The following is a 27141-nucleotide window of genomic DNA, read 5'->3' as shown; positions in this document are numbered from 1 at the left end:
TTCAGGGTCCCATAAAGAGATAATGCTGATGCCAGGCCAGGGAAAAAAGCAATACTCAAGATTACCTTTTTAAAAAGTTCACTGCAACGTTCAGCAGATGAAAAATGTGTAGCTGTAATTCATTGAAGGTAATGAGTAGTCTGTTCTTAAGTTACCATGGCAACTGCTCAATTAAGTGGAGAAAAAAAGAAATAAATATACTACAGTTTCTCTTGAGCTCAACATTCTTTAAAAAGAAAACAAAAAGTAATATGCTTGATGAGGTATTTTCCCCAAAGCTTTCCTAGGACTTTGCATTTCCTTGCTTTGCATCTTAACCGGGACGTCGAATTCACCTGCCGCATACCGGGCTGAATGCTAGAGTTGTCGTTCGTGGTTGGGAACACATGTACCTTAAATGTTCCCCTCAGAATGCTCTTTGATCATGTTTGCTTACACCGATGCTTAGACAGAATTCTAAGGTGGTGGAGTGGAGCCTGTATCAGAAGAGTAAGTGAGAGTAGTGGGTGGGTTCTAGCACTGGATGTGACCCCAAACTTCCTTTATAACTTTAAACAAGCAATATGACTTTTCTGCAAATATGAATAATAGTTCCTGCCTTGACTGTACTAAGAAACAAATGATATAATAATAACATCTTGCACTTCTACAAGAATTTACAAAATGCTCACGATCCTCTCGTTTCCCCTTAGTAGCCACCCTCTGGAGTGAACATCGTTCTTCCCACTTGAGATGGAAGGAAAACCTCCAGGCCATGCTTTACACAGAATTTAGAGTGATCTTTATTAAAAAGCACAAAACTGATCACGCCACTTCCCAGCTCCCAGCCCTCTGATATCTTACTTCTTGTTGCTTCTGGGATAAAACCTGACTCCCTCACCATGGCCCGTGAGGCTCTGCTGGATTCCTCTATGCACTGTCCTCCCAGCTCTCTGAATCCCAGCCTGACTGGCTTGCTTTCGGCTTCTCTAAGACGTGTGCTGCTCTTCCTGCAGCTCTTTGCATCGGCTGGTGCTCTTCCTGGGACGTTTCTCACTCCCCACCCATCCACCCTTCCTTTTCCTTCCCTCCCCTACTTGCCCAACTTGGAGTCTACTCCTCAGCCCAATCCAGATCAGAGCTCCTGTTTCAATTATCCTAGAACTGTATACTTCATATGTATCCATGTTTAACATACATTTACTTATATCATTACCTAATATCAGTTTGCTAGATACCAGACTTCATGAGGAGAGGGACCATGTTTGTTAACCTGCCATTGCACCCCCATCCTGGGCACAGTACCTGACAGATCCAGACAGATCATGCCCTCGAAAATGAATAAAGACCTCATTGATGTTAACTAGAGTGCACAGCAGAATTTGGCCCAAACCTAGTGACTTAGCCCATTTTGTGCTGCTGCAACAAAATGTCACAGACTAGGTGATTTATAAAAAACGAAAATTTAATCCTCACAGTTCTGGAGTCTGGAAACCAAGATCAAGGTGCCAGCATCTGGTGAGGGCCTTTTTGCTACATCCTCACATGTTGGAACACAGAAGGGCAGCAGAGAGCCCACATCCACAAGCCCTTTTTAAGAGGACTCTGCCCTCATGATCTGAACACCTCCCAGTGGTCCCCACCTTCTAACACTGTTGCACTGGGGATTCCGTTTTCAACACATTAGTTTTGGAGGGGACCAAAACATTCAAACCATAGCACCCAGGGTAGGGATCTAGTGCTTTTGCCAACATACCACACTGCATTACAGGTAGTAGAAATGAAAATATTTTCCATGTGTAAAGCAACATATAAATGCAAGACACTGAAATGTAAAGAAAATACAGTAGCTTCTATGGGACCACATTAACTTAGATGTGAACATGCGTCAAGTTGTAACTCTCCCTGAATTGTAACATACTCCTGCATAGAAAATCATATCAAATTGCCTCATTTATTCATTCATGGATAGGGAAAAATGCATGGAGTCTTTGGAGTTCAATCCCCTGGGTCAGGGTATCAGCTCTTTTACATACCAGGGGTGAGACACTGGACCTTGTGTCTCTCCTCCCCCTAGCCTCCCTTTCTTTCCTTGTAAGGTAGACGCTCCTGATTTCTCCTCCACAGGATTTCTGTGAACAGACTCACAACAATGAACACATTCACAACAATGAGAAGTTCACTTTCCACCCCACAGACTACTGTTCTGTGCAGAGCCTGCTGCTCGGTAATAAGTAAAAAAAAGAACAGGGAAAACACTTCAGAAACCCAAGGCTGATGATTTAGAAATGTGCTTTTGTGAAGCTGATGTTCAAAGGTAAAAACTGTTTGGAGCATAAAACAGTTATTTTATAGTCTACTTAGTTCTCATATGGTAATTTCGTACCTGATATTTTTCTAAAATATATACTAATGTGTCAAACCCATGGCATAATCTCCTCTGTATTTACTCCTCTTTAAGGCTTTTAATTCTTTGATTTTAGTACACAGAAAGAAAAGCCATGGAGAGGCATTGATGATAAGTGTTGATTCCAGCCTATGAAATATTCCCACTGTCCTTTAAAGTTTTGGGTCTTTACAGCCTCAGGGGAAGAAGGGGAGGAGGCTGCTCTGAATTCATACAGTATGTCTGGGAGGACCAGCCCTGTCCTCTCTCAAGGTGGACTGGTTTCAGAAGCAGTCAGTCTGCCCTGCACTTACATCATCCCTTCCTCATCATCCCTCACCCGGTGCTTGCAACAGTATCATCATGTAAGCACAGGAAAGGAATGGTTCCTCTATTATGAGTCAGCGAAGGCCAAGACCAGCAGCAGCAGCTCCAGAATGTTTACGGGGGGGCGCTTAAGTGCTGGGGTAGGGTCAAAGGGGGTCTTAGAGGACTGGCCTGAGGCCACTTTAGTACATCAAGCCCCTTGGCTTATAAATGGAGGCATGTTTATTTGAGCTCTTGACGGGGGGTGGGAGACGTGGTTGCAGTGTCTGACTGACACCATTGAAGTGGCATTTGCAAAAGCAGTGAAACTCTGCTTTGCTTCTTTTCCCTGTACTCTTTCCTTAATATTTAATATGGAAAAAATTGATAAGCCTTCACCTCAAGTCAGGCCACTGCTAGCCCATATGGTGCTTTTGTGCAAATTAGAAAAAGATGCCCCTCTTGGCAGACACATCAGTGAGACACACAGGTTGGTGACTGGATTCAGTCCCTACTCAGCTCCTTAGCCAGGAATATTTGTGCAGTGCACAACTGTAGAGCTGTACCTGGCAGCCATGCCCCAGAGGCAGGCCTATGGCTTCAGGTCCCAGGAAAGGGCTGCCTTCATTCAGTGGCAAGGGTCCAGCCCTGGATTTTGAATTTCCCAGCTTTTAAGAGTTAACTCTCATGCTTGCTTTTCTGACCTGAGCCTCTTTCATTTCTGCTTTTGGCAGTTTTCTTTTTTTTCTGTACCACATTATATATGAAGGACTTTCAGAAGTAGAAAAGAGCAGGCTGGTTTCCTTGGCTCCTCCATCTATTTGTGTTTGGTACTTGGTTGAATGTGTGCTTTTCCAGATGATGTCACCATGTCTTTAAATAGTCCTCAGATACTCTTTGCTAAAGGCTTTTCAAAAGATAGTAAAATGTTTCTCTTTACCTGCTTTGGAGCTTAGTACTGAGATTTTTAAGACAAACAGGAGCTATAAAGTCTGGCTTTTGAGTTCAACACGTTTCCAGGAGGCACAGAGCTAGGCTAGGTCACTCAAGAAACCAACCTGATAGCTGTCTTTTGCATTATTTTGGGGAAATTATAGCAGAGAGCCAAAATAGAAAGGGTAAAAGTCCTTGGGCTAAAGGATTTTCAAATATTGTTTCAAAGTAAGAAGTGCTGCATATTCAGTTAGCTGTTGCTGTGTCACTGCCTAGATCTTAGTGGCTTAAAACAACATCCATTTATTATTCCTCTTGGTTGCTTTTGGAGGGAAGGAGGGTTGGCTGAGCAGTTCCACTGATCTAGACTGGGCTCAGTTGATCTCAGCTCACTTACACGTCTGCGGTGGGATGGACAGTTTTGTGTGTCAACTTTGCTAAGCTATTGTACCCAGTTATTTAATCAAATACTAATCTAAGTGTTGCTGTGAAGGTGTTTTGTAGATTTGATTAACATCTACAATCAGTTGACTTTAAGTAAAGGAGAATTCCTCAGTAACCTGGGTGAGCCTCATCCAATTCATTGAAAAGTCTTTAGAACAAGATTGAGGTTTCCCAGAGGAAGAAGGAATTCTGCCTATGGCCTGCAGTGAGAGCTCTTGCCCAAGAGTTTCCAGCCTGCCCACCTGCCCTATGGATTTCAGACTTGCCTAACCAGCCCCTACAATTGTGTAAGCCAATTTCTTGCAATAAATCTCATAGCTATAGACAGCGACATAAATAAACAACAGGTTCTGTATCTTTATAGAACCCTAACTAATCCATGTGGTCAGCCGCTGGGTCAGCCAGAGCCTTGCTGATCTGGGATGGCCTCAGCTGGGATGACCCAAACTCTGCTCCATATGGTCCCTCATTCTCATGTCCTCGTGGCAGTGGCAGGAGCCTAAGGGAGGAAATGGAAGCATGCAAGATGCTTGAAGCATAGCCTTGGACTGTAACCTCTTCCTCATTCTATTGACTGAACAGCAAGTAACAAGACTGGCACAGGTTAAAGGGTGGGGGGAAAATAATCACTTCTGGATGTGAGGATCTACAAAGTGACATTGTAGGAGGCACGAATGCAGGGAAAAGTGAACATCTGAGGCTACAGTTATCATTGATCTGCCATAGGCAGTTTGGTACAATGGTGCAGGAAAGGACAAACATTGGAATGTTTTGTAACTTCCAATATGCCTTTTTCCTCTCCTTAAGGGAGTTAAAACTATGAAGTAAAATACTCATAGTCTTAATTTTCTCACTTACAGATAAAGGATAATGAAGCTTACCTTGTAGTGTTAGCATGAGAATAATGAGAGCTACAAAAGCATCTGTTGCACTACTTGTCAGGAGCTCAATAAATAATGCATCCCTGGCCAGGCGCAGTGGCTCACACCTGTAGTCCCAGCACTTAGTGAAGCCAAGGCAGGAGGATCACTTGAGCTCAGGAGTTTGAGACCAGCCTGGACAACCCGGCAAAATCCTGTCTCCACAAAAAATACAAAAATCAGCCAGGCATGGTGGTAAGTGCCTGTAATCCCAGCTACTCAGATGGCTGAGGTGGGAAGATCACTTGAGCCTGGGGAGGCAGAGATTACAGTGAGCTGAGATGATGCCACTGCACTCCAGCCTGGATGACAGAGTGAGACCCTCACTCAAATAATAATAATAATAATAATAATATTAGTAAGAACACATCTCTTTACCAGCAACCCTTGAGCATGTACTGCATGTAAGAATAATCAAGACAAAATAAATTGGAGGCACAGGACTGGAAATTTTATTTAAGTGTCTTTGTAGATCGATATTCACAGGTTAAAAACTGTGTTCAATAGAAAATATTTGTTTGACAAATAGTTTAGTCTTATGTGGTAATTCCAACACAGTTTTGAATTTATAGGTAAAAATCACCTTATGACCGCAAACGCAACCCAGTCCCCATAATTTGTCTTCATGATTTTGAATTTTCTTATTTTAATGGCACATTTAGAAGATATATATATCTATATTATAAACAGATATATATTTTTTTTTGAGACAGTCTCACTCTGTGGCCCAGGCTGGAGTGCAGTGGCATGATCTTGGCTCACTGCAACCTCTGCCTCCCAGGTTCAAGCGATTCTCCTGCCTCAGCCTCCCGAGTACCTGGGACTACAGGCGTGTGCCACCACGCCTGGCTAATTTTTTTGTATTTATAGTAGAGACGGGGTTTTACCATGTTAGCCAGGATGGTCTCAATCTCCTGACCTCGTGATCCGCCCACCTCAGCCTCCCAAAGTGCTGGGATTACAGGCGTGAGCCACAGCACTTGGCCTAGAAGACATATTTTTTAAAGTTGGTGCCCAGACTTTGGAATCAAGCAGACCTGAATTCAAACTCTATCTCACACACTTTGTAGCTCTATGATTGAGGCACATCCCCTAAGCCCTAAGACACAGCTTTAGATCTGTAAAATGGGGATGATAATACCTCCTTCAGTTGGCTGCTGTGGTAAGCAAATTAAATAATACAAAGTAAATATAGTTATTGTTATTATAACCAGTATAGTATGATGATAGAAACATTCATTCAGGGTTTAGAGTGCACTGACATGCTTTCTGAATTGTTTCTACTGCCCACTTACTTCACCTCTTCATACTTTTCCCCACTGCAGTAGTACTGACCTTTATTAAACTAGCATATTGGGGCTGGTTAGAGACCTATCTTCTGCAACTGGAGTAGTATAGAGTTTCATCTAGAAACCATAGAACTTGTGGATCTTAAAGCCTATCCCCAAAGATGGCCAATGCAAAGGAAGTATCTGTCATTGGAGTGCCAAAGGACGTATGGAATGCCACATAAGGTGGCATTAAAAGCCCACAGCAAATTACATTGGTAGTAATGAAGATAAAGTCATCATAATTAATAATGAAAAAGCAAGAATAGCAGCAAAATGCATCCTTCCTGAAAACTGTTAAGATTGCCAGTTTCAGTACGTGTACATATTCTGTAGGAGCATTGAACATTGTCAGCCTTGTACAGCAGCCAGATTCTTAAGAAAATGCTGAATTGGAGTTCTCCAAAGCTCTACAAACATGCTGAGCTCAGGTTATGGATTCCAAATATTCTTAACCCTTAATAACTTATTTATTAGATTAATGATAAGTACCTTTTAAATGTAGGCCAAAATGAAATTCTATATACTCATACCAGTATTCACCCAAGAAAGGATTTTGCAATTGTGCGTAAGTTAAGCAGGATTCAGCGAACTTGCTGCCTGCCACCTGCAAGTAACCTAGCTAAAATTGTCATAAACAATTAAAAATGTTATTTTCTTCCTTACCCACATTTTAAAGGTAGATGACCCCAGAGTTGGTCCAGCAGAGACACAAGGTCACATGGGGCCCAGGCAGTTTCCCTATTTCCATCTGCCCTCCTTAACGCCTAGGGATGCCTCCTTTTGTGGTTGCAGGGTGGCAGTGGTGGATCCAAACATGGCATCTCACACAACCACTTGTAAAACCAGAATGGGAGAGTGAGGCTGATTCTCCCATGTGTGTCTCTCTTTTTTAATAGAGAAAACATCTTTCTCCCAAAGTCCCCCAAAATATTGCTTTTCACATTCTGTTGGCCCTGATTTGGTCACAGACCCATGCCCATAATGCAAGGGAGGATGGAAATGCAAGGATGTGGCATTTTCTGCATCCAAAAAGAGAAGTGGGCTCTACCTGCAAGAAAAGAAGAGAGAGGAAGAGCCGGGCACAGTGGCTCACTCCTGTAATCCCAGGACTTTAGGAGGCCAAGGCAGGTGGATCACTTGAGCTCAGGAGTTCAAGAACAGCCTGGACAACATGATAAAACACCATCTCTACTAAAAATTAAAAAGTGTTTTAAAAGGCTGGGTATGGTGGCACACACCTGTGGTTCCAGCTACTGAGGAGGCTGAGGTGAGAGAATCACTTAACTCCAGGTAGCAGAGGTTGCAGCAAGCTGAGATGATGTCACTGCACTCTAGCCTGGGTGACAGAGTGAGACTCTGTTTCAAAAAAAAAAAAAAAAAGGAAGACTGAGGAAGACTAGGCATCTAATAGTGTCTGCCAAAGAGGTCACTGAGGGAGGAGGAAGAAAGGACTCTGGAGCCACCCATTCCACCTTCCCCAATAGTAGCCCCATTCATATCAGTCTTAGATGTTACACTTCCCTGTGAGATTTTGTTTGACCAAAAGCTTCCATGGATAAAATCATTTGCAAATCTTGATTTTGGCACACACTCAAGTACCTAATATACTCAGCGACTCAAAACTGACTCCTCCCCATTCCATTCCCAGCACCTGGAACAGTTCCTAGCAAATAGCAGAAGTTTGTATGGATTTCCTATCATCGCCATAGCAGATTGCCATAAACTTGGTGGATAGAAGAGCACACATTTAAGATCTTACAGTTCTGGAAGTCAGGAGTCCAAAATAATTTTCACTGGGCTAAAATCAAGGTGTCAGCAAGATTGCAATTCTTCTGGAGGCTCTAGGGGGAAATCCATTTCCCTGTGTTTTTCAGATTCTAGTTGCCCACATCCCTTGGCTTGTGACTTCTTCCATCAGTGGCATCATTCTCACCTCTGCTTCTATCACCACCTCTCCTCTGACTCTGACCCTCTTGACTCTTTCTTAGAAGGACCTTTGTGATTGCATTGAGCCCACCCAGATCATCCAGGATGATCTCCCCATCTCAGGATCCTTAACTTATCCACATCTGCAAAATCCCTTTGGCCATGTAAGGTAACATACTCACAAGTTCCAAGTATTAGGACATGGACATCTTTGGTGGGGGTGAGAGGAATATTCTGTCTACCACAGAACTCAATAAATACTGGTTGAATTGTTGCATGAGCAGTAGAATCTCAGCATTGGGTTTTTTTGTTGTTGTTGTCAGGGCGGGGAGTGTTTCATTTGTTTTGTTTTGTTTGAGACACGGTCTCACTCTGTTGCCCAGGCTGGAGTGCAGTGGTGTGATCACAGCTCATTGCAGCCTCAAATTCCTGGCCTCAAGCTATCCTCCCACCTCAGCCTCTCAAAGTACTGGGATTACAGGCATGAGCCACCACGCCCAGCCTCAGAAGCTTCTTTAGACAGCACCTAATCTAACCTCCTACACAGTCTAAGAATCTCTTGACTGCCAGATAGTTACTCTGCCTCCACTTGAACACCTCTGGTGCTGGGATCTTCAAATCCACCCTTCCAGGATTGGACGGCTACAGACCTTAAACATTTAGACCTTTCTAAATGCCTATGCACTGATACTACTTCCGCCCTTCTTCCTTCTGGAGAAATCTACTGATTGTATATTCTCTATCACTATTTTTACTGTATTTTGAAAAAAGAAACTGTGTCTTCTTATATTCATCATTTACAAATCTTTACTTAGCACATCTCTGTTAGTCATTTGGGTGCAAAAAGATAAAAGCCCCATCTTTGAGAAGGATTTTGGAAAGGCAAATTCTACACATACGCAGTTAAGTAGCAATACAATTAAATGAGATCATCTATGTAAAGTGCTTAGTGCTGTCCCTGGCATATAGCAAATGCTCTTGTTGCTGTTCTTACCACTCACACATGCTCTGAGCCAAATGGATTATCCATGCGGAGTTTGGTGAGGGTAAAGTGACTGCCAAAGGCTCAGGGAGGAGGGGAGGTAGAAGAAGGGGCAGAATGTAAACAAGCTCAGGGCAAATATATATATATATATGTGTGTGTGTGTGTGTGTGTATATTTATGTATCTGTATAGCTCTATATGGAGCCTTTATATATATATGGTACCTAACAAAAGTAAGAGACAAGCCAGTGTGCTCTGTAATTCCCAGTGACTGAAGCTCAGCTTTGCCATTTTATTTCTGTTTTACAAGGAATTAGAAAACAAAGAGGTAAAGGTCAAATAACTCTCCTTGGCAAGACTAGTCAGACGTGACTTTATGGCCAACTTTAACTTTATATGAAATTAAAATGGGAACTTTGCCCCTTCCTTTAAACCACCAGCCTAACAAAGCTTTTCTTAACAATGGTGCCACATTTGGCATCTGAAGACAAGATCAAAGTGTTTCATAATCTTCTGGCAGAGAGTTGAGTTAAACACATATTTGAGATGATGAAAACAGGAACTTAGAGAAAAACAGAACATTTTTCTTTAAAATTTCTTATTAGAGACAGTAATATTGCAATTTATACATATGAGAAGAAAAATACCATTTCTCCTAGAGATCTAGGTCCATTAAAGCAGTTTATATAGAGAAGCTGCAATTTAATACAACTGGAAAAAGGTTAGCCTAGCATCCACCACATTTTTTTCAACCCTGTTTACTCAGTTATACAAGTACTTTACAGCAAGCAGACCTCCAATTGTGTAGTTCAGTGAATGAGAAATGGGACTTGCTGCGGAATAAATTCTGGGGTGTAACTAAATTACATACCACTTCCCATATTTTTTTTTCTTTCAAATTGCCCATTACTTTAAATGAAAACATGCTTTAGAAAAGAATTGCAACCACTCAAAATTTCTCAAGGACCAGTCTCCCTTCTCCCTGGTGATAAAATGTAGTTATGTTTTTATTTTTCAATATTCTCCTGCTGAAGTAACAACGGATTTCAAAACTTCATTCACAGTTTACCAGTAAAACCTGTAAAATTCATTTTCAGATCGTTGGTTAAGCACAATCCAGTTTCAGCTCCACTTTTAGCAAATGAATCCATCTTCGTTTCTATTCGTATGACATCAGGAGCATTTCTAACGATGCCCCTCCCTGCTCACCATACTCTGTCATCCTGCACTTGATACACGGATGTGTCATCTCACTCCACCCAGGTCAGCCGGAGGAAGGCAGAACTTGGACTTGGGGAATCGGGAAGCCCGACCCACCAGGGCAACCTGCACAAGTTGCATAAGCTTTCTGAGCTTCAGTTTCCTCCTCTGAAAAATGGGAAACATCAAACTTCCCTACTTCCTAGTTTTTTCTGAGATCAGATGAGATTGCACATGCTGAAAACACTCTAAGTACTGCTGAAATAATAGTTCCAGTAATCATTTTTTAAAATTGTTTAATGTATAAGATGTTTTGCTGTTTGGAAAAAAAAAAAGGTATAAGGAAAGTGCAAAAAAAATTCATTTTCAGGTAAAAAGATGGGGAAATAGCCTGATCTATTTTTGATTGTTCTTTTGTGTGTGTGTGTGTGTGTGTGTATTCTGAGACAGGGTCTCACTCTGTCATCGAGGCTAGAGTGTACTGGTACAGTCATGGCTCACTGCAGCCTCAACCTCCTAGGCCCAAGTCATCCTCCAGCCTTAGCCTCCTGAGTAGCTGGGACTACAGGCGCACACCACCATGACCAGCTAATTTTTTAAATTTTTTGTAGAGCAGGGTCTCACTATGTTGCCCAGGCTAGTCTCAAACTCCTGGGCTCAAATGATCCTCCCTCCTTGGCCTTCCAAAGTGCTGGGATTACAGACGTGAGCCACCACATCTGGCCTGGTTGTTCTTTTATAAATTATTATTCCATCCTATTAAGATTCTGCCCCTCAGTGAAGTGAACCCTTCCAAGAACTACAAGAAATTTTTTTGCTCCACTTCTATCCCCACCACCCTGATATTACTTCCTGTAACCAGAGAGAAGTCACTAGACCAATTTAAATAGAAATCTAGGAAAATCCTCATATGCTAGCATTTCATGGTTCATGATTCTTCCAGAATTTGGGTTATTCTGTTAGTATTCATTGAGGTAAGAAAAAATTAGAAGACTGCCCTTACATTATCTTAGAGACCAAGAAATCGCTGTTAAATCCTTTTTTTTTTTTTTTTTTTTTTTTTTTTGCATTTTGAAGTTATCTGTATTCAGTGTCAGAAAAACAAAGTCTCCTTTTTTTGCAGCATTCACTTGTGAATGTTAGAGCAAGAAATTACTCTTAGCTGTAACACTTTAATGTCAAGTAAGCCCCTTTCTCATAATCCCATTTGAAGTTATACACATTTTGCTACCATGAAACACACACGCTGGTTAATCCAAACAAGTTACTCTGAGCTGGGAAGACACCCCCAAAATGACATATTACTTCCTTCTCCTTCTCAAGAGAACTTTAATTTTATGGCCTCCAAAAGCATGTTTAAAAACCAAAACTGTTTAAGGAAGGACAGTAGGCATATCTGAATACATGATTGTCGTCTCCAAGAGCAGTAAGAGGATGCTGCTGAGGAAGCAGAGGTTAGTGTCAGAGAGCTGGCTTCAAAGTTCAGCCCACCTCTTGTGCCGTGGGAAGCTCAGGTACATCCCCATCCTGTGGTCCCTCAGAATCTCAACTACAGGTTCCTCATCCATGAGGTTGCAGGGGGTGTCCAGTGAGATCGTATCTGCAAACAGGCTTTCAAGCTGAAACGCATTATTTCAGTGTCAGCTTCTTATGATGAGGTGATCTGTGATATGGTCTGACTCTGTGTCCCCACCCAAATCTCATCTTGTCCCATAATTCCCACGTGTTATGGGAGGGACCAGGTGGGAGATGATTGAATCATGGAGGTGGGTCTTTCCTGTGCTGTTCTCATGATAGTGAACGGATCTCAGGAGATCTGATGGTTTTAAAAATGGGAGTTTCTTTGCACAAGCTCTCCTTCCCTGCTGCCATCCATTTAAGAGGTGACTTGCTCCTCCTTCCCTTCCGCCATAATTGTGAGGGTTCCCCAGCCACGTGGGACCATGAGTTCTCCATTAAACCTCTTTCCTTTGTCAGTTGCCCAATCTCAGGTATGTCTTTGTCAGCTGTGTGAAAACAGACTAATGCAATCTACTGTGACAATGCCGCAGAAATTGGTTCTGTCACAAGGGGCAGTGACTATGCTGTAATCAAAGGCAGTTGAAGAAGATAGTTTCTTAAAATTGGTGAACCCATCTGTGAAACTAAGTTGTTCTGTTTTGATCTACCTCATTTAAAATTCAATAATTCAAGGAAATGGGAATGACTAGACATGCATGCATATCTTAAGGTGGTGATGATAGGTACCCTGATCCTAAAGGAAAGCACAGACATACCCCAATTAGCCACTCTTCGTACAAATGATAGTACCAGAACCCAGCCTCACAAAAGTAGTTTTTTTGCATACACACCTACACAGGGAAATAAGTTTGAATGCGGGTTCCTTTTGCCCTCCTAATGGGTCTTGACTGGCTGGAAGATGAGGGATAGAGACCAAAGCAAGTCTGTAATCCAAATCTGCAGTTTCCCATAGCCACTAATCCCACTTTGAGGTTGTAAATGTGTCCCTTCAATAGAATTCTAGATTTCTCCTCATCAATTACCAATATATTACCCAATCTATAGCATCAAAATGATGTAGCAACCTGAAATTGTCTCTTTTTTTTTTTGAGGCAGAGTTTTGCTCTTATTGCCCAGGCTGGAGTGCAGTGGCACAATCTCAGCTCACCGCAACCTCCGCCTCTCAGGTTCAAGGGATTCTCCTGCCTCAGCTTCCCAAGTACCTGGGATCACATGCCCGGCTAATTTTTGTATTTTCAGTAGAGATGGGGTTTCTCCATGTTCATCAGGCTGGTCTTGAACTCCCGACCTCAGGTGATCCACCCGCCTCGGCCTCCCAAAGTGCTGGATTTACAGGCGTGAACCACTGCGCCTGGACTAAAACTGTCTTTTGGTGTTAATGGGCTTGCTGCAGCTTCTCCCACCTTAACCGTATTAATCACAGCATTGCAGGCTGTGCCTTGGCCCCATACTTGTGAGTCATAAAAGGCATTCACATCAAATCTGTGACTGTATTTATACTCTCTCTTTCTGTCAGTTCAGAAGATTTAGTATCCCACTTCATGAACCTCAAAACCTAGTTTAATACTACGGAAAGTCACCTATGTCGCATTGTGCACACAAAGCCTAACTCCATAATTCAGACTTAAGGTGACAAAGGGCAGACTAGATGGAGCCTCAACACAGAAAAAGGCCAGAACACAAAGAGTCACCCACAGACACAGAATGGTGGCTAATGGGTTGAGTCTTCTCAAGTGATGCTTCATTGAAGAGGAAGCTCCAAGGTGACTGGGCATAAACACCTTATCAGTCGTCTCCTGAATAAGGCTATAGCCTTTGCCTCCTTGTCCAAGTGGCATTCTGAAATTAATGCCTTTCATGCAGAACACACCCAACATTTGAAAAGTAACAAGATTTAGTGCTTACAGGGGCTGTTTGGTATCTTTTTCACCAAAACCGGAAATGTTTCCCACTCACCCCGAGTGTGTGTGCGTGTGTGTGTGTGTATAAGATGCCAGATTAATTTTGTTTACAAAATATTCACATTGGAACCATGAGGTTTATTGAGAGTCCCTGGAAAATTACACCCTCCAATCAAACATCTCATTCACCTGGGCTTTCATGTCAGTGCACCGCATTCCTGGTGAGAGTTGATGACAGGCGCATCTATGTCCCAGCAACCTGTTCACTATTGATGAATTAGTGAAAATAGAGCTGGGACTCATGTGAAGCATTTGAGCAAGTGTAATAGAAGGCTGTGAATAAGAGCTATGGATACAAATAGGTCAGACTCAAGAAGCCCGGCAGAGGTCAGATGGCCCCTTTTATAGTGGGATGCACTGTTTTGGGAATTCAGATTAACCATGATCAGACTCCCCAGACATGATAGCCATATACAAGAAAGATCTAATACAGCCCAGTCTATAAGGTGGGTGTAAGTCTGATCACCTAACAATAATACTAAAAATTGAGGGAGAGGACTCCATGGTTTCCTCTCCACATTACCTAGATATATTCAATAGCTGTTTGACAAACAATAAGCAGAGTTAGATTAAGCAGCCCTTTTCCAGGAAATACTCTTGAGCCTCTTCTATGCAGCTGCACCTTAGGCAAACTTATTCATTGCTTCAAATAGGTCCCTGTCTTAAATCCAAAATTCCCTGAGAATTTGGGAACTCCTCAAGGTCCCTGTCTTGAGGAGTAATTGATATTTTTCTCCTAGAAGCAGAGCCTGAGACAAGAATTCTCATCTAAGTGCATTATTAGGGAGCCCTCCGAGGAGAAGCCGGATAGGGCAGGGGTGAGAGCTAAGCAAGGATGTGGTCCTGGCTCCATCCTAACTTCAGCCTGAGACCACAGTGAGCTCTGGGGTCCAGCTTGCACCACGGATTCATCCCATCTTGAGGCAGGGAGCCAGACTGCAGTGGGCCCTTAGCAGCAGTTTGGTGGATGGGTGCCTGGCCAGGTAAGCAGAGGGGACGGGATGCCCCTACACTGATGAGACCAAATCCACAGGAGCCATGCAAAGTGGTAAAAGAAGTGGTTCTCATCCCATCCTGACCTCACTAAGGACATGATGGCATGGTCATGGGCCCCTCGCATGACCTCTCTGAACATCAGTTTCCTCATCCATAAAATGGAAGAGTGGATGGCAGGGTTGGATTAGGGGATCCCTAAACTCCAAGCTCTGAATTGCGATAATTTCAACAAGGGAAGTGGTGGAGAGGCTTGTTGAGGTATAACTGATGTTTTTTCTATTCACAGAAGAGAATTCACTAATGTAAATATGTCCCTGAATGACTACTCCATTAAAAGCTCTTCTCTTACCTGGAATGGCACTGAATGCACAGGCAACTCTAAGAGATGGGCAGTAAAATTTCCCTGAAGGCATATATTCTAAACAGGATGGCAAGAATCTGTCTTTAAATCAAGTGTTTTGAGGGCAATTTACCTCAAGAGAGGGTTAATACAACCAGACAACCTCATTTAACTGACTCAGGCATCAAAGTGAATTAGGAGGCAAGAGGCTGGTGTAAAGCACAAGCCAGAGGCTGTCCCTTCAAAATGGTACAACCTCTATGGGGAGCAGTTTGGCAAAATTCTATCAAAATTATAAATACATTTACTCTTTGACCATGCGGTCCCCTCTCTCAAAATTTAGCCTGCAGTATAAAATGATATTTATGCAAACTTACTCACTGTGCCACTTTTTCCAAAAAAAAAGTCCGAGACTGGAAACTGATCCATCAATAAAGAACTAATTAACAGCAATTATGGTACCATACATACAATAGAATACTGTGCAACTGATGTTATTTGGTACTGAGACCATTCTGTACTTATATGGAAATTTCTCCAGGATACACTGATCAGAGAAAAAGCAAATGGAGGAGCAATGTATTATAGAATAGTATTATAAACACATATGTATATATAAAAAAAGCATAATGCTTTTGTATAAGAAATGGATCATAGTATCTATTTATGTTCACATGTATCCCTGGATATCTAGAAGTCATTTTTGTGTATTGCAAGAACAATCTGTATAAGTGGTTACCTATAAGGGGTGACAGAGTGGAGAAATGATACAGATGAAGACATAGGTGAGAGTGAGAGTTCTCACCTAGTGCCTTTTTATAAAATTTTCTTCTGAATTTTTTTCCAAACACCATGGGCTACTCCATAAGGAAGAGAGCATCTGTCTGATTAAAAAATAAAATGAAAAATTTAAAGGTAGGCATCAATAAAAACTGATCACCCCAACTTCCTTTATTTCATGCTTTGGTTCGGGGATTGGCAAGTTATGGCTGAATAGTTGCCCTGTAGGGGACGGGCACGGTGGCTCACGTCTATAATCCCAGCACTTTGAAAGGCCGAGGTAGGCAGATCACTTGAGGTCAGGAGTTTGAGACCAGCCTGGCCAACATGGTGAAACCCTGTCTCTACTAAAAATACAAAAATTAGCCCAGCACAGTGGCACATGCCTGTACTCCCAGCTACTGGGGAGGCTGAGGCCCAAATTGTTTGAACCCAGGAAGTGGAGGTTGCAGTGAGCCGAGATTGCACCACTGTGCTCCAGCCTGGGCAACAGGGCGAGACTATGTCTCACATACACACAAAAAAAGTAGTTGCTACAGGAGAACAGGAGACACAGTGGCTCATGATGATGAAAATAGTTACTATCCGGCCCTTTACAAAAAATGATTGCCAACCCCAGCTTTAAAATCTGGAGTTACTCATAAAACAGCTGTGATCACACCTACTAGTAAGCTTCTGATATCAAAGGATTTTGTCTTCTTGAAGTCAGCCTTCCTGTCCACAGATAGCTTTTGCACTTAAAAAAAAAAAAAAAAAAAAAAAGGTGAGATACTGTACTGGTTAAGAAGAGAGCATGCACTCAGGACAGATGACCAGGTTTAATTTTGAGCTCTGTCCCTCACTACCCTGTCACCTTCGGCAAGTTAACTTTTAGAATTCTCAGTGTCTTCATCTGTAAAATGTTGTCCCTCATCAAATTGTTTGGAAGTACCTCCCTCTTACAGTTGTTTGGAAGTTCAAGTATGCCAGTGTTGCCAAGGAGTTCAGCACAATACCTGCTGTTATTATTATCTAATATTGTGATTTTTTTAACAGGGTGATGACCAGTTAAATGTATTTGGAGAGGACACCATGGGAGGTGAGTTTTCCTTACTGATCAGATCAAAGTTGTCATAAGAGTAACTTTGACCATGCCTTTTTAATTAAACATCAACTTAAGAGATAAAATATTAACAGCATCACTTTTCCCTTAGCCAGGGAGCGTGATTAAGAGTAGAACTCTTTGGGTCTCTCCTGCCTCCATCCATGTAAAGAACCAAAGGGGTGCATTACTAAGAGATGCATTTCCTAACTGCCCAGAGAACAGGACTCCAGAGAGGCTCAGCGAAAAGAGGATGCTCTACTGAAATATCTTTGAAACATGCTTAACACCAGGTCCCCACTGGAAGATTCAAGTATATAATAGCATCCAAAGCTCTCCCACAAGTCCTGCAGTAAAAACAGTTGTCAAACTTTAATTCAACATTCTTTAAACATAATTGAAATGCAAAAGTCTTTTTCCTGCATGGTAGTTACTATTCTACATGTGCCTTTGGGACCCAACCTATCCTACACCAGGATTATACTGCTTTGTAATTTTTGTCATACTAAAAGTTTTGCAAATGGCTGGGTGCAGTGGCTCACGCCTGTAATCCCAGCACTTTGGAAGGCCAAGGCAGGTGGATCACTTGAGGTCAGGAATTCAAGACCAGCCTGGCCAATATGGTGAAACCCTGTGTCTACTAAAAATACAAAACAATTTAGAAAGGCATGGTGGTGCACACCTGTAATCCCAGCTATTCAGGAGGCTGAGGCAGGAGAATTGCCTGAACCCAAGATGATGAGGTTTCAGTGAGCCAAGGTTGCATCACTGTGCTCCAGCCTGGGTGACAGAGTGAGACTACATCTCAAAAAAAAAAAAAAAAAGTCTTGGAAAAAGTAAAAATTCCATCCATAACTAGCTATGCATGTAACTGAAAATAGATATGATTATGTGAATTTAGGACTATCCAAAAAAGAAAAGGTTCGTAATTGTCCTAAGTAAAAATACCTTCTAACATTTCTACACTGTAATAAAAGTTATAAGTCATGGAAATATGTTTATAGTATTGATTCTAAACACATATAAGTAAGTGAGTTGGCTTTTTAAATAACCCCAGCTCTAATCCTGCATAGATCCATTAGCACAAGGTGGTAGGTAAAGTGTCATTTGATGATAATGGCAGGAGCAGTATGTGAAAATCACAGTCACCAAGTGACATCATGGTGATTCATGAGGAGAGGTACAAATATATGAGCCATAACTTAGCTGTCACTTAGCTAAGTGCAAATAATCAACTTGGTCTCAACTGGGTAGGGGATAACTGATTGCCTAATAAATTTTCCCTTTTATTCTAGTTATAAAATTAACACATACTGTAGAAATTTTTTCAGGTATAAAATAAGAGCCATTTAAAATCTTATGACTTATAAATTATCATGGTTAACGTTTTGGTACATTTCATTCCAGTGCATTGCCTATATATCTATTTTTATATAGTTGAGAATGCATATGTATATACAAGTATCTCCAAATGTTTTGTATCTATCACAATATAAACATGTTCCCATGTCATTAAAAAACTATATACTTAATTTGTAATGACTACATTAGATGAATGTCATGTACCGTCATTAATTTTAAAATAACTATTTTTGAAAACTGAAATAGGATACAATCATACCCCAAAAAATCACAATAATAACCAGGGTCATTTTCCCGAATTGCAAATAGACTCAGAGTTCCTCAGCTTCGTAAACATAAACTCACAGGCTGGAGAACCTGAGCTGACCATCTGGTCCCACATGTTAGGAACACCAATGTATCTGCCTTTAATAGAAAACTCCAAACAATATAAAGTGTTTCCTGTCACCATGGGTTATTCTGTAAGGAGACTGGATTTGATTTAAAAATTCTTTTTGTTTGTTTGTTTTTTGTTGTGGAAACCATATGGTTTCAACGATCCCAAACTTACTTCTATCCTCTGTTTCCAGCTCTTTCTCAGCTCTTTGTTCCCAACCCAATTCATCATGCCCCATGCTCTCTCTTTCTCGGGTGGAGCTGGGGCTTCACTCAGCTAATTGTGAATTCTTACAAAATGTGGTATTGTGCATATAAATGAACTACCCCAATTTCACTAAAAAATGTTTCCTAACTGTCAGAATAGTGATCTAATTTTCAAAAGTAGTTATCTACAGAAAATATGAACTGTTGTTACTCAGATAGATTTATTTTAAAAGGAAATTTTATATCACTACCTTAAATGGAAAATAACATTATTTGCTCTAAGCAGAAACTATGTTTAAAAATATTATTTTCCAGATACTCTACTTGTGTTTTAACCATCTGTATTAAAAGGAAGCTTAGCAAATGTTTTAAACATGAAATAACACCAAACTGAGATACTTAGGATGATTTAAAAGTAATTTTTAAAAATAGCTTTCTTTGTGATTCATGCTATTTAATGACATACATTTTTGCCACCAAAAGTTGATCATGCATGTTAAAATAAAAATACCGTACCGGGATAGGGAAATAAGACTGAAATGGCCAGGGTGTGGTGGCTCATGCCTGTAATTCCAGCACTTTGGGAGGCCAAGGCAGGGAGGGGGATCACTTGAGGCCAGGAGTTCAAGACCAGCCTGGCCAACATGATGAAACCCCCTCTCTACTAAAAATACAAAAAGTAGCCAGATGCAGTGGCATGCCTGTAATCCCAGCTATTCGGGAGCCTGAGACAGGAGAATGGCTTGAACCTGGGAGGTGGAGGTTGCAGTGAGTCAAGATAGAGGCACTGCACTCCAGCCTGGGCAACAGAGTGAGACCATCTCACAAACAAACAAACAGACTGAAATGGTCATTGGTGCTTACTAATTGTAGCCTGTTCACACATTTATTCAACTGCAAGCTTTTGTTATCAAATAAAACTACAAGGTTTGGATTTTTACATAACATGAGTAAAACCAGGGCTTCAGTACAGTTTTTCTTGCCAATAACTTACGTTATTTTTATTTTGAAGGTTTCATGGAAGATTTGAGAAAGTGTAAAATTATTTTCATGATTGGTGAGTAGCAGCCCTTGCATTTTCTAACAATACAATTGCTAATAATAAGAATTTGGTAGTGAAAAAGACTATTTATTTCTCACCCTATTTTGAAGTCTTTTTGGTCAAAATAGTACCCCAAGTTTTCCAGGTTCTTTCTTTCATGTATGCAGTTTTATATTGCTTTGGGATTTGTATCTTTTCAGCATGGGAAAAGTAGGACTTGAAAGAATGTCAAACTTCTGAGTTTAGCTCTACAGTAACAAAGTGCATTAAAAGGGTAAGAGGTTGTCATGTATTAAAATCTAACACACGTGTTTTCTGTTTGAACACGGACCCTCTCCTTCCTAAACTGAATGCATCAGTTGCCACATGTTCAAATATACCTCAATAGCCAGTTATTGTCTTGGCATATACCCAGAAAACACTGGGGCTGTGGTATTAGCCAGAGTCTAGGTTGACGTCCTCACTATTTGTCTTAAGACAAAATTAATACGCCTAAAGCATTCTGGCTGTATTCTACACAGCAAACAGAAAAAGCTATCTAATTTGCTCTTTGCTCTAGTACAGTGAAACTTATTGATGGATTAATTGTGGGAGAAAATGTGTTTGAGGTTTACCAACATTTTCTGAGCACCCACTATGCTCCAGGTTATCTCAATTAATCCTTATACAATCCCATTACCTAGTCTATTCCTATTACCTATCTATTACATAGACAGGAAAACTGAGAGACTCAGGAAGGTTAAGGAACTTGTCCAAGGTTATGAAGCTAATGGTGTGTGAGAGCCAGATTTCCAGTTTTCCTCATGGAAATAAAGGGAATTGGTTGTGCAGTAGTTAAAAATGCACAAAAAAGGATAAATATTATCCTTTCAAAACTTAGTACTTTTTCCTCTAATCATTCAAGTGCCTCAAAAAATTAGCACACCTACCTGTACATTTTCCAGAAAATGTCTATTTATATTCAGAAATAATAAAAAGGTCCACACCTCCTCAATGAGTGGGAAAAGAATGGTTGTCAACACTACAGAAATATAATCAGATAAACTTAGACTCTTGCAAGTTAAAATCAGAATGCCTCCTTGGAAATCTCTGAGTAAAGTTCCCTCATTATTAGATGAGGAAACTGAGGCCCAGGGAAGTTAAGGGGTCTGATCATAGTCATTCAATTAACTGGTAGCAGGGAGGGGACCAGGATCTCTGACTGAAGTTCCTCACTCCAGGCTTCTCCCTCCGCACACAACTCAGTTGTGTTGGCTGTTAACCTGAATGCTAACTGTCTCACACATTCAGCCATCTGACACATGCTTATTAAATATTGAACCCCGCTGGGTAGTGAGGATTCACTGAGCTGCCATCTTAGATGAAGAAAATAAGGGATCTATCATTAACCTTGAAAAGTATTAGGAAGGAACCAAAGAGCTGAAATAGGGAACAGCCTGGGTCAAGTGTTCAGAGTAAAATTAGGTGATTACTTTAGAGAGGGTGACTGGGGAAGGCTTCCCTAAGAACGTAACATTTAAGCAGAGAGATAAAAGGAGAGATGAGCCCAGTGAAGGGATGAACGGGAGGTGAGAGGAGGCAAAGAGAACAGTGTGTGTCAAGCAGTGGGAATTCTTGAGACCTACCTTAGGTCCATTTGACATCTGCTTACCTCTAGTTGACCTTAACCTTGGGAACTGGATGGACTCTTCCCACACTTAGTTTACGTTTTTTTCAGAAAGTAAAACTTTGTTGCTTGTATCTCTTATTGAAGAGTAGCCCAATGTCATAATTTCAAAGGAAAATCAGACTAAAATTCCCTTTTCCACATAAATTTAATAATCAATTTTCTTGGCATCCAGACCATACACAGAGTCTTATATTTTCTATTCAATTTTTATATTAGGAGCCACATTAGGAAAAGGGGAGACCCTTTAAACTTGACAGCTAGGAATTCAAAGTAGGAGCCTGTATTAGTCAGAGTTCTCTAGAGGGACGGAACTAATAGAATACATCTATACATATAGGAATTTATTAAGTATTAACTTACATAGTCACAAGGTCCCACGATAGGTTGTCTGCAAGCTGAGGAGCAAGGAGAGCCAGTCCAAGTCCCAAAACTGAAGAACTTGGAGTTTGAGGGCAGGAAGCATCCAGACGGGGAAAGCATATAGGCTGAGAGGGTAGGCCAGTCTCTCCTTTTCACTTTTTTCTGCCTGCTTTGTATTTGCTGGCAGCTGATTGGATTGTGCTCACCAGATTAAGAGTGGATCTGCCTTCCCCAACCCACTGACTCAAATGTTAATCTCTCTTGGCAACACCCATACAGACACACCCAGGATCAATACTTTGTATCCCTCAATCCAATCAAGTTCACACTTGGTATTAACCATCACAGAGCCCTTTATTATCACATAGAAATCTGTGTTTTTAAAAATGTGAAGAAGCTTCCAAAAATAATACAGTATGTTTTGTGGTTGTTGTTACTGTCTTGGCAGTAATATCACCTCAGACTTATCCATTGTTTAACACTCACAGTTGAACTGTGAAATGTATTGTCAAATGCCACTTCCTCTCTCTAGGCATAACTAAAGACCTCACCTGTTACTAAGTCCTGTGCCCTTCAGAAGGTCAAACAGCACAGTAGAAGATCTTTGGAATTAGACAAAGCTTGAGACCTCCAAGGGTCCATAGATCACCCTCTAAGAATTGCTGCACTGAGCAAAAGATTTTTCTTCTATCTAACCAAACTCTCCTGTATTTCAATTTACGGATCAGTCACTCTTCTGGTAAAAGAGATTTCAGCTTACTGTTTGGGCCATAGAAGGTACAAAGCCACTGTGATACAAGGGAAAATGACTGCTCTCTTTCTAGTGTACACACTGGACTCTGAGAATTAAGGCCTTAGTTCTAAATACTTCCTTGCCAGGTGGCAGAATGGTATTTTGGGACTGCTTTATTGTAAGTCAATATAAACCTTATAAAAATATTCCAGATGTCATAGACACACCCATAGCTGTTTTGATGAGTTTTAATAATCAAAAGTCAGTTTCTTTCAGTGAAACAGTGTAGTTTTGTCTATTTGAGAAGATGGCTGAATTGTCACTTTTCAAATTATTGTCTTGGCATATACCCAGAAAACACTGGGGCTGCGGTATTAGCCAGAGTCCAGGTGGACGTCCTCACTATTTGTCTTAAGACAAAATTAATACGCCTAAAGCATTCTTCCCCTGTTTTAACATATCCATTAGCTCCTTTTTGTCCACAGAAAGGTCCAGACTTCTTAGACTGGCCTTCTGGTCTTTCCCATTTCCCATCACACTCCCATGTCAATCTTTGGCTCCAGCCACACCTGCATCCTTATTATCGCTTGAGCTTGTCGCACTTTGCCAGCACTTTCACTTGAAATGTCTTCTCCCCTATTAATCATGCCCCAAGGTCAGAGTTAAGTTCTAGCTCCCTGAGAACTCAGCTGTAATCACCAGCCTTCCTCCTCTGCGCTCCTCCTCCCCTGTGTCTACATCATTCATTCGGTACTACTTAATGACTAGAACAACAAATATTTGTTGGAATAATGAATTCTTTAAGAAGCAGTGTGGTCTGTTTCCATAACAACCAAAATTGCAATTGGGATTCCTGGCCTAGAACTGGCAAGCAGCTTGTTGCTGCTGTGGCTTTTTCTTGCAGGATGGTTTTCATGTTAATTAGGAGCCTAATCAGATGCTCCTTTCTCCACGAAGCTGCTACCCTCTCACCGAGAACAAGTAAAAGCAACTTTTCCCCTGAGCTGGTGCTGTTTCTTGCTCATTTGCAGGGCAGTAGTCACAGGTGGGAGCAGGTGATAGCACTGATGGTCATCTGAGTAGAAAAAATGTTCAGAGCTAGTGTACCATCTGCACCAAAGGGGAAGGTGGCAAGGACGGACCCAGTCGACCCTTTGAATAGTATGTGAATAGTACATTCTTGTTCCCGAAGAAAGCAGCTCAGTAGCTGTTTACAAAGAAATACCTTTCAAAGAACAAAGAAGGGATCCCACAGGGTAGGTCCAGATGATCTAAAGGACTGAAAAAGATGCTATGGACTTCGGTTGTTCACATACAAGATATAAGAACCTGCGCTGATAAACAAGACAGGGACTCAATCATTTCTGATAACTGAAAATTATTTGGAAAATGTAAAATCCTTTAAAGAGCCTCATTATGTCGCGCTAACAGGTTCCTACAGTTTTTCACAACCTTTTCTGGTACATTTCTTTCCTTTTTTCTTTCTTTTCTTTCTTTTTTTTTTTTTTTTAAATCTTTTGATCATTATTTTGCTATAAGCCCATTTATTTTGGCTTCTTTTTCCCTTCTCCATTTTTCATTGCCTGCCTATGCCCAAAATGTGACATAATCTAAATTCCTCCTAATTTATATCCAAAGCTTGGGTAGAAGTGCTCCAATTTGGAAAACACATCTGACTTTTCAGGTGAGGTATGATGTTAATGACATAATGATCAAGACATCATTCAAAGGCCATAGCTTTCGATGTGTCAGGGACGCAGGTGGCCTGGTGTACATTGGCATTGGTGCTGTGATAAACTATTTTAAAGTAGTGAGCTTTGGGGGGTATTTTGGCAATATTTTGTGTTAATTTCTGTGTTTTTAACCACTGCACAAATAGTCCTATCTATTTTCCTAAGGAAAACTGGAGAAATAAGAGTTTTTGCTTAAAACTCAATATTGCAATACCTGCCACTATTTCATTATAGCCATGTTGCCATTTCATTGTTGCCTTATTATTAAAAAAACAGGAATTGAATTTTTTTTTTTTTTTTGAGACGGAGTTTCGTCCTTTCTTCCAGGCTGGAGTGCAGTGGTGCTATCTTGGCTCACTGCCACCTCCGCCTTCTGCTTTCAAGTGATTCTCCTGCCTCAACATCCCAAGTAGCTGGAATTATAGGCACCTGCCACCATGCCTGGCTAATTTCTATGTTTTTAGTAGGACAGAGTTTCACCATGTTGGCCAGGCTGGTCTCGATCTCCTGACCTCATGATCCGCCTGCCTCGGCCTCCCAAAGTGCTGGGATTACAGGCGTGAGCCCCCGTGCCCGGCCATGAATTGATTTTTTAAAGTCTCTACTTGGTGCTTAACATGAACACTTGATGGAATTGACTCACATATTTGGTTAAATTAGATATGAAAGAAATCGGATTATTTTAACTCGGTGTGGCTGTAACAGCAGCCAACATTTATTGAGCAGTTAACACGTACCAGACGCTACATAAAGCACTTTATAATGTTATCTTACTGAATGCTCATACCCATCCTCTGAAGTCAGCACAATTACTATCCTGATTTTTCGAGTAAGACATTGGGGAGTTCAGTTATTTGCTAGTAAGTGGTGGATCTGGAGGTTGAAAGCATAGATTTTGGCAAAAAACACTGCCTGTTGTTTTTGTTTTTTCTTGAAGTGACAGGCTTTATTTATTTTCAAGAAAATTTCTGCCAGATACTGAAGTCTGAAAAAAAACCACAGTTTGTTTGTTGGATGCTCTTTCAGAAAGTAGACCCAGTGTTCACTTTTAAAAGCTACTAATTCAGCTACTTAAATAATCACACAAGTGCTTTTCCCAAAACAAAAGCAAAAACCATAGGTGTGCTGAAGAGCCTTATGTGTATTTCCCATTTTGTCACACAATATTAAAATGATGTGTGCTTAAGGGTAAAAATTAAATAAAATGTGTCTTTTTTACTGCTTCATTAAGGGCATTCTTAGGTAACATTGGCATTTTCTTTCTTGTTTTTAACTGTGAGTACATGGAAGTGAAGCACACGACCAGTACCACAGGACTAATAACACTGCTGCCATGCACCACAGGTTTACAACCATTGCTTCTGCACCACCTCCAAAAAGCTAATAACCTCTTAGTGTTATAATGAATATAGGGGACCTCTGATGTCTGTGGGCCACACTTTGAGAACCACCACCCTGGGGTTACTTGGGGGTTGGGGTGGGTGTGTTGAGCACGTACGTAGGACAGAGAGAAACCCCAGATATAGTATTTAGGGATCTCAAAAGGAAAAAGTTCCTCATGCCTTTCCAAGCAAATAACCTCACAAATGTGAGGAAGAGGTCAGGGGGAAAATAGTGTATCTGCTGAAAGCCCTGTTTCTCTGGGCTCCTGTTGGCCTGGAAAAAGTTCTGAGTGTTTCTCTGTGGCCAGTGGTGCAAGGGGTGCCTAAAAGGAAAGTCTGTGCACTTGTCAGAAGAAGGCAAAGAGGACTATAGCAGGAGGTCCCAAAGCAGAGGGCTGGGTGGAAGGTGGAGGGGGTACAGCCCAGAGGAGTAACAGCACCAGGAAGAACCAGAACTGAAGGGAGGGCAAAGAAAACCTGCAAGGTGGGAGAATGGCCCTGACATGGAGACTGAACTTTGAACTGGACTATCAAGGTTATCAGAAATCACTGGATTGGACTAAGAAAACCCAGACTGGATTTGACTGAGTTTCCACTCTGAAGTGAAATCGGGCAGCTCATGAGCTAGGGGCGGGTGTGATGGTTAATTTTAGGTGTCAACTTGACTGGGTTAAGGGACACACAGCTAGCTGGTAGAGCATTATTTCTGGCTGTGTCTGTGAAGGTATTTCCAGAAGAGACTGGCATTTGAATCAGTGGACTGAGTAAGGAAGATCCACCCTCACCATTGTGGGTGGGCACCATCCAATCTGTTCTGGCTCAGCTAGAACCAAACAGCTGAGGAAAGATGAATTTGCTCTCTCTCTTCTGGAGCTGGGTCATCCATTTTCTCCTGCCCTTGGACACTAGCAGCAGCCCCCACCACCCCACCAGGTTCTCGGGTCTTTGGACTCAGACTGAACTACACCCCCCCTCCCACCTTCCCTGTTCCTCTGCTTGTAGAAGGCCTATTATGGAACTCCTTGGCCTCCATAATGGAGTGAACCAATTCTCATAATAAGCCCATGTGTATATATGGGCTTGTAATGGGAATAAGAAGCAACAGGATATATACACCCTGTCGCTTCTGTTTCTCTGGAGAATGCTGACATGCAGCTGGGGTCACCTAGAAAATAAGTTGCCATCTGACT

The 27141-nt window shown here is 41.4% G+C and overlaps 1 protein-coding gene across 2 annotated transcripts in view; it reads left to right on the top strand.

The window, feature by feature from the left end:
• Nucleotides 1–27141, top strand: part of AK5 (adenylate kinase 5) — a 287532-nt gene that overhangs the window by 195906 nt on the left and 64485 nt on the right. For both annotated transcript variants that reach the window (XM_007978238.3, XM_007978240.3), the window contains exons 9-10: nt 17043–17085; nt 20045–20089. In XM_007978238.3, coding sequence (XP_007976429.1) covers nt 17043–17085; nt 20045–20089 — 88 coding nt within the window. The remainder of the gene's footprint in view (nt 1–17042; nt 17086–20044; nt 20090–27141) is intronic.

Source organism: Chlorocebus sabaeus, chromosome 20 (assembly GCF_047675955.1).
Source record: "Chlorocebus sabaeus isolate Y175 chromosome 20, mChlSab1.0.hap1, whole genome shotgun sequence".
In the NCBI taxonomy this organism is placed as follows: Eukaryota; Metazoa; Chordata; class Mammalia; order Primates; family Cercopithecidae; genus Chlorocebus; species Chlorocebus sabaeus.
This window is presented reverse-complemented; position numbering and strand designations above follow the sequence as displayed.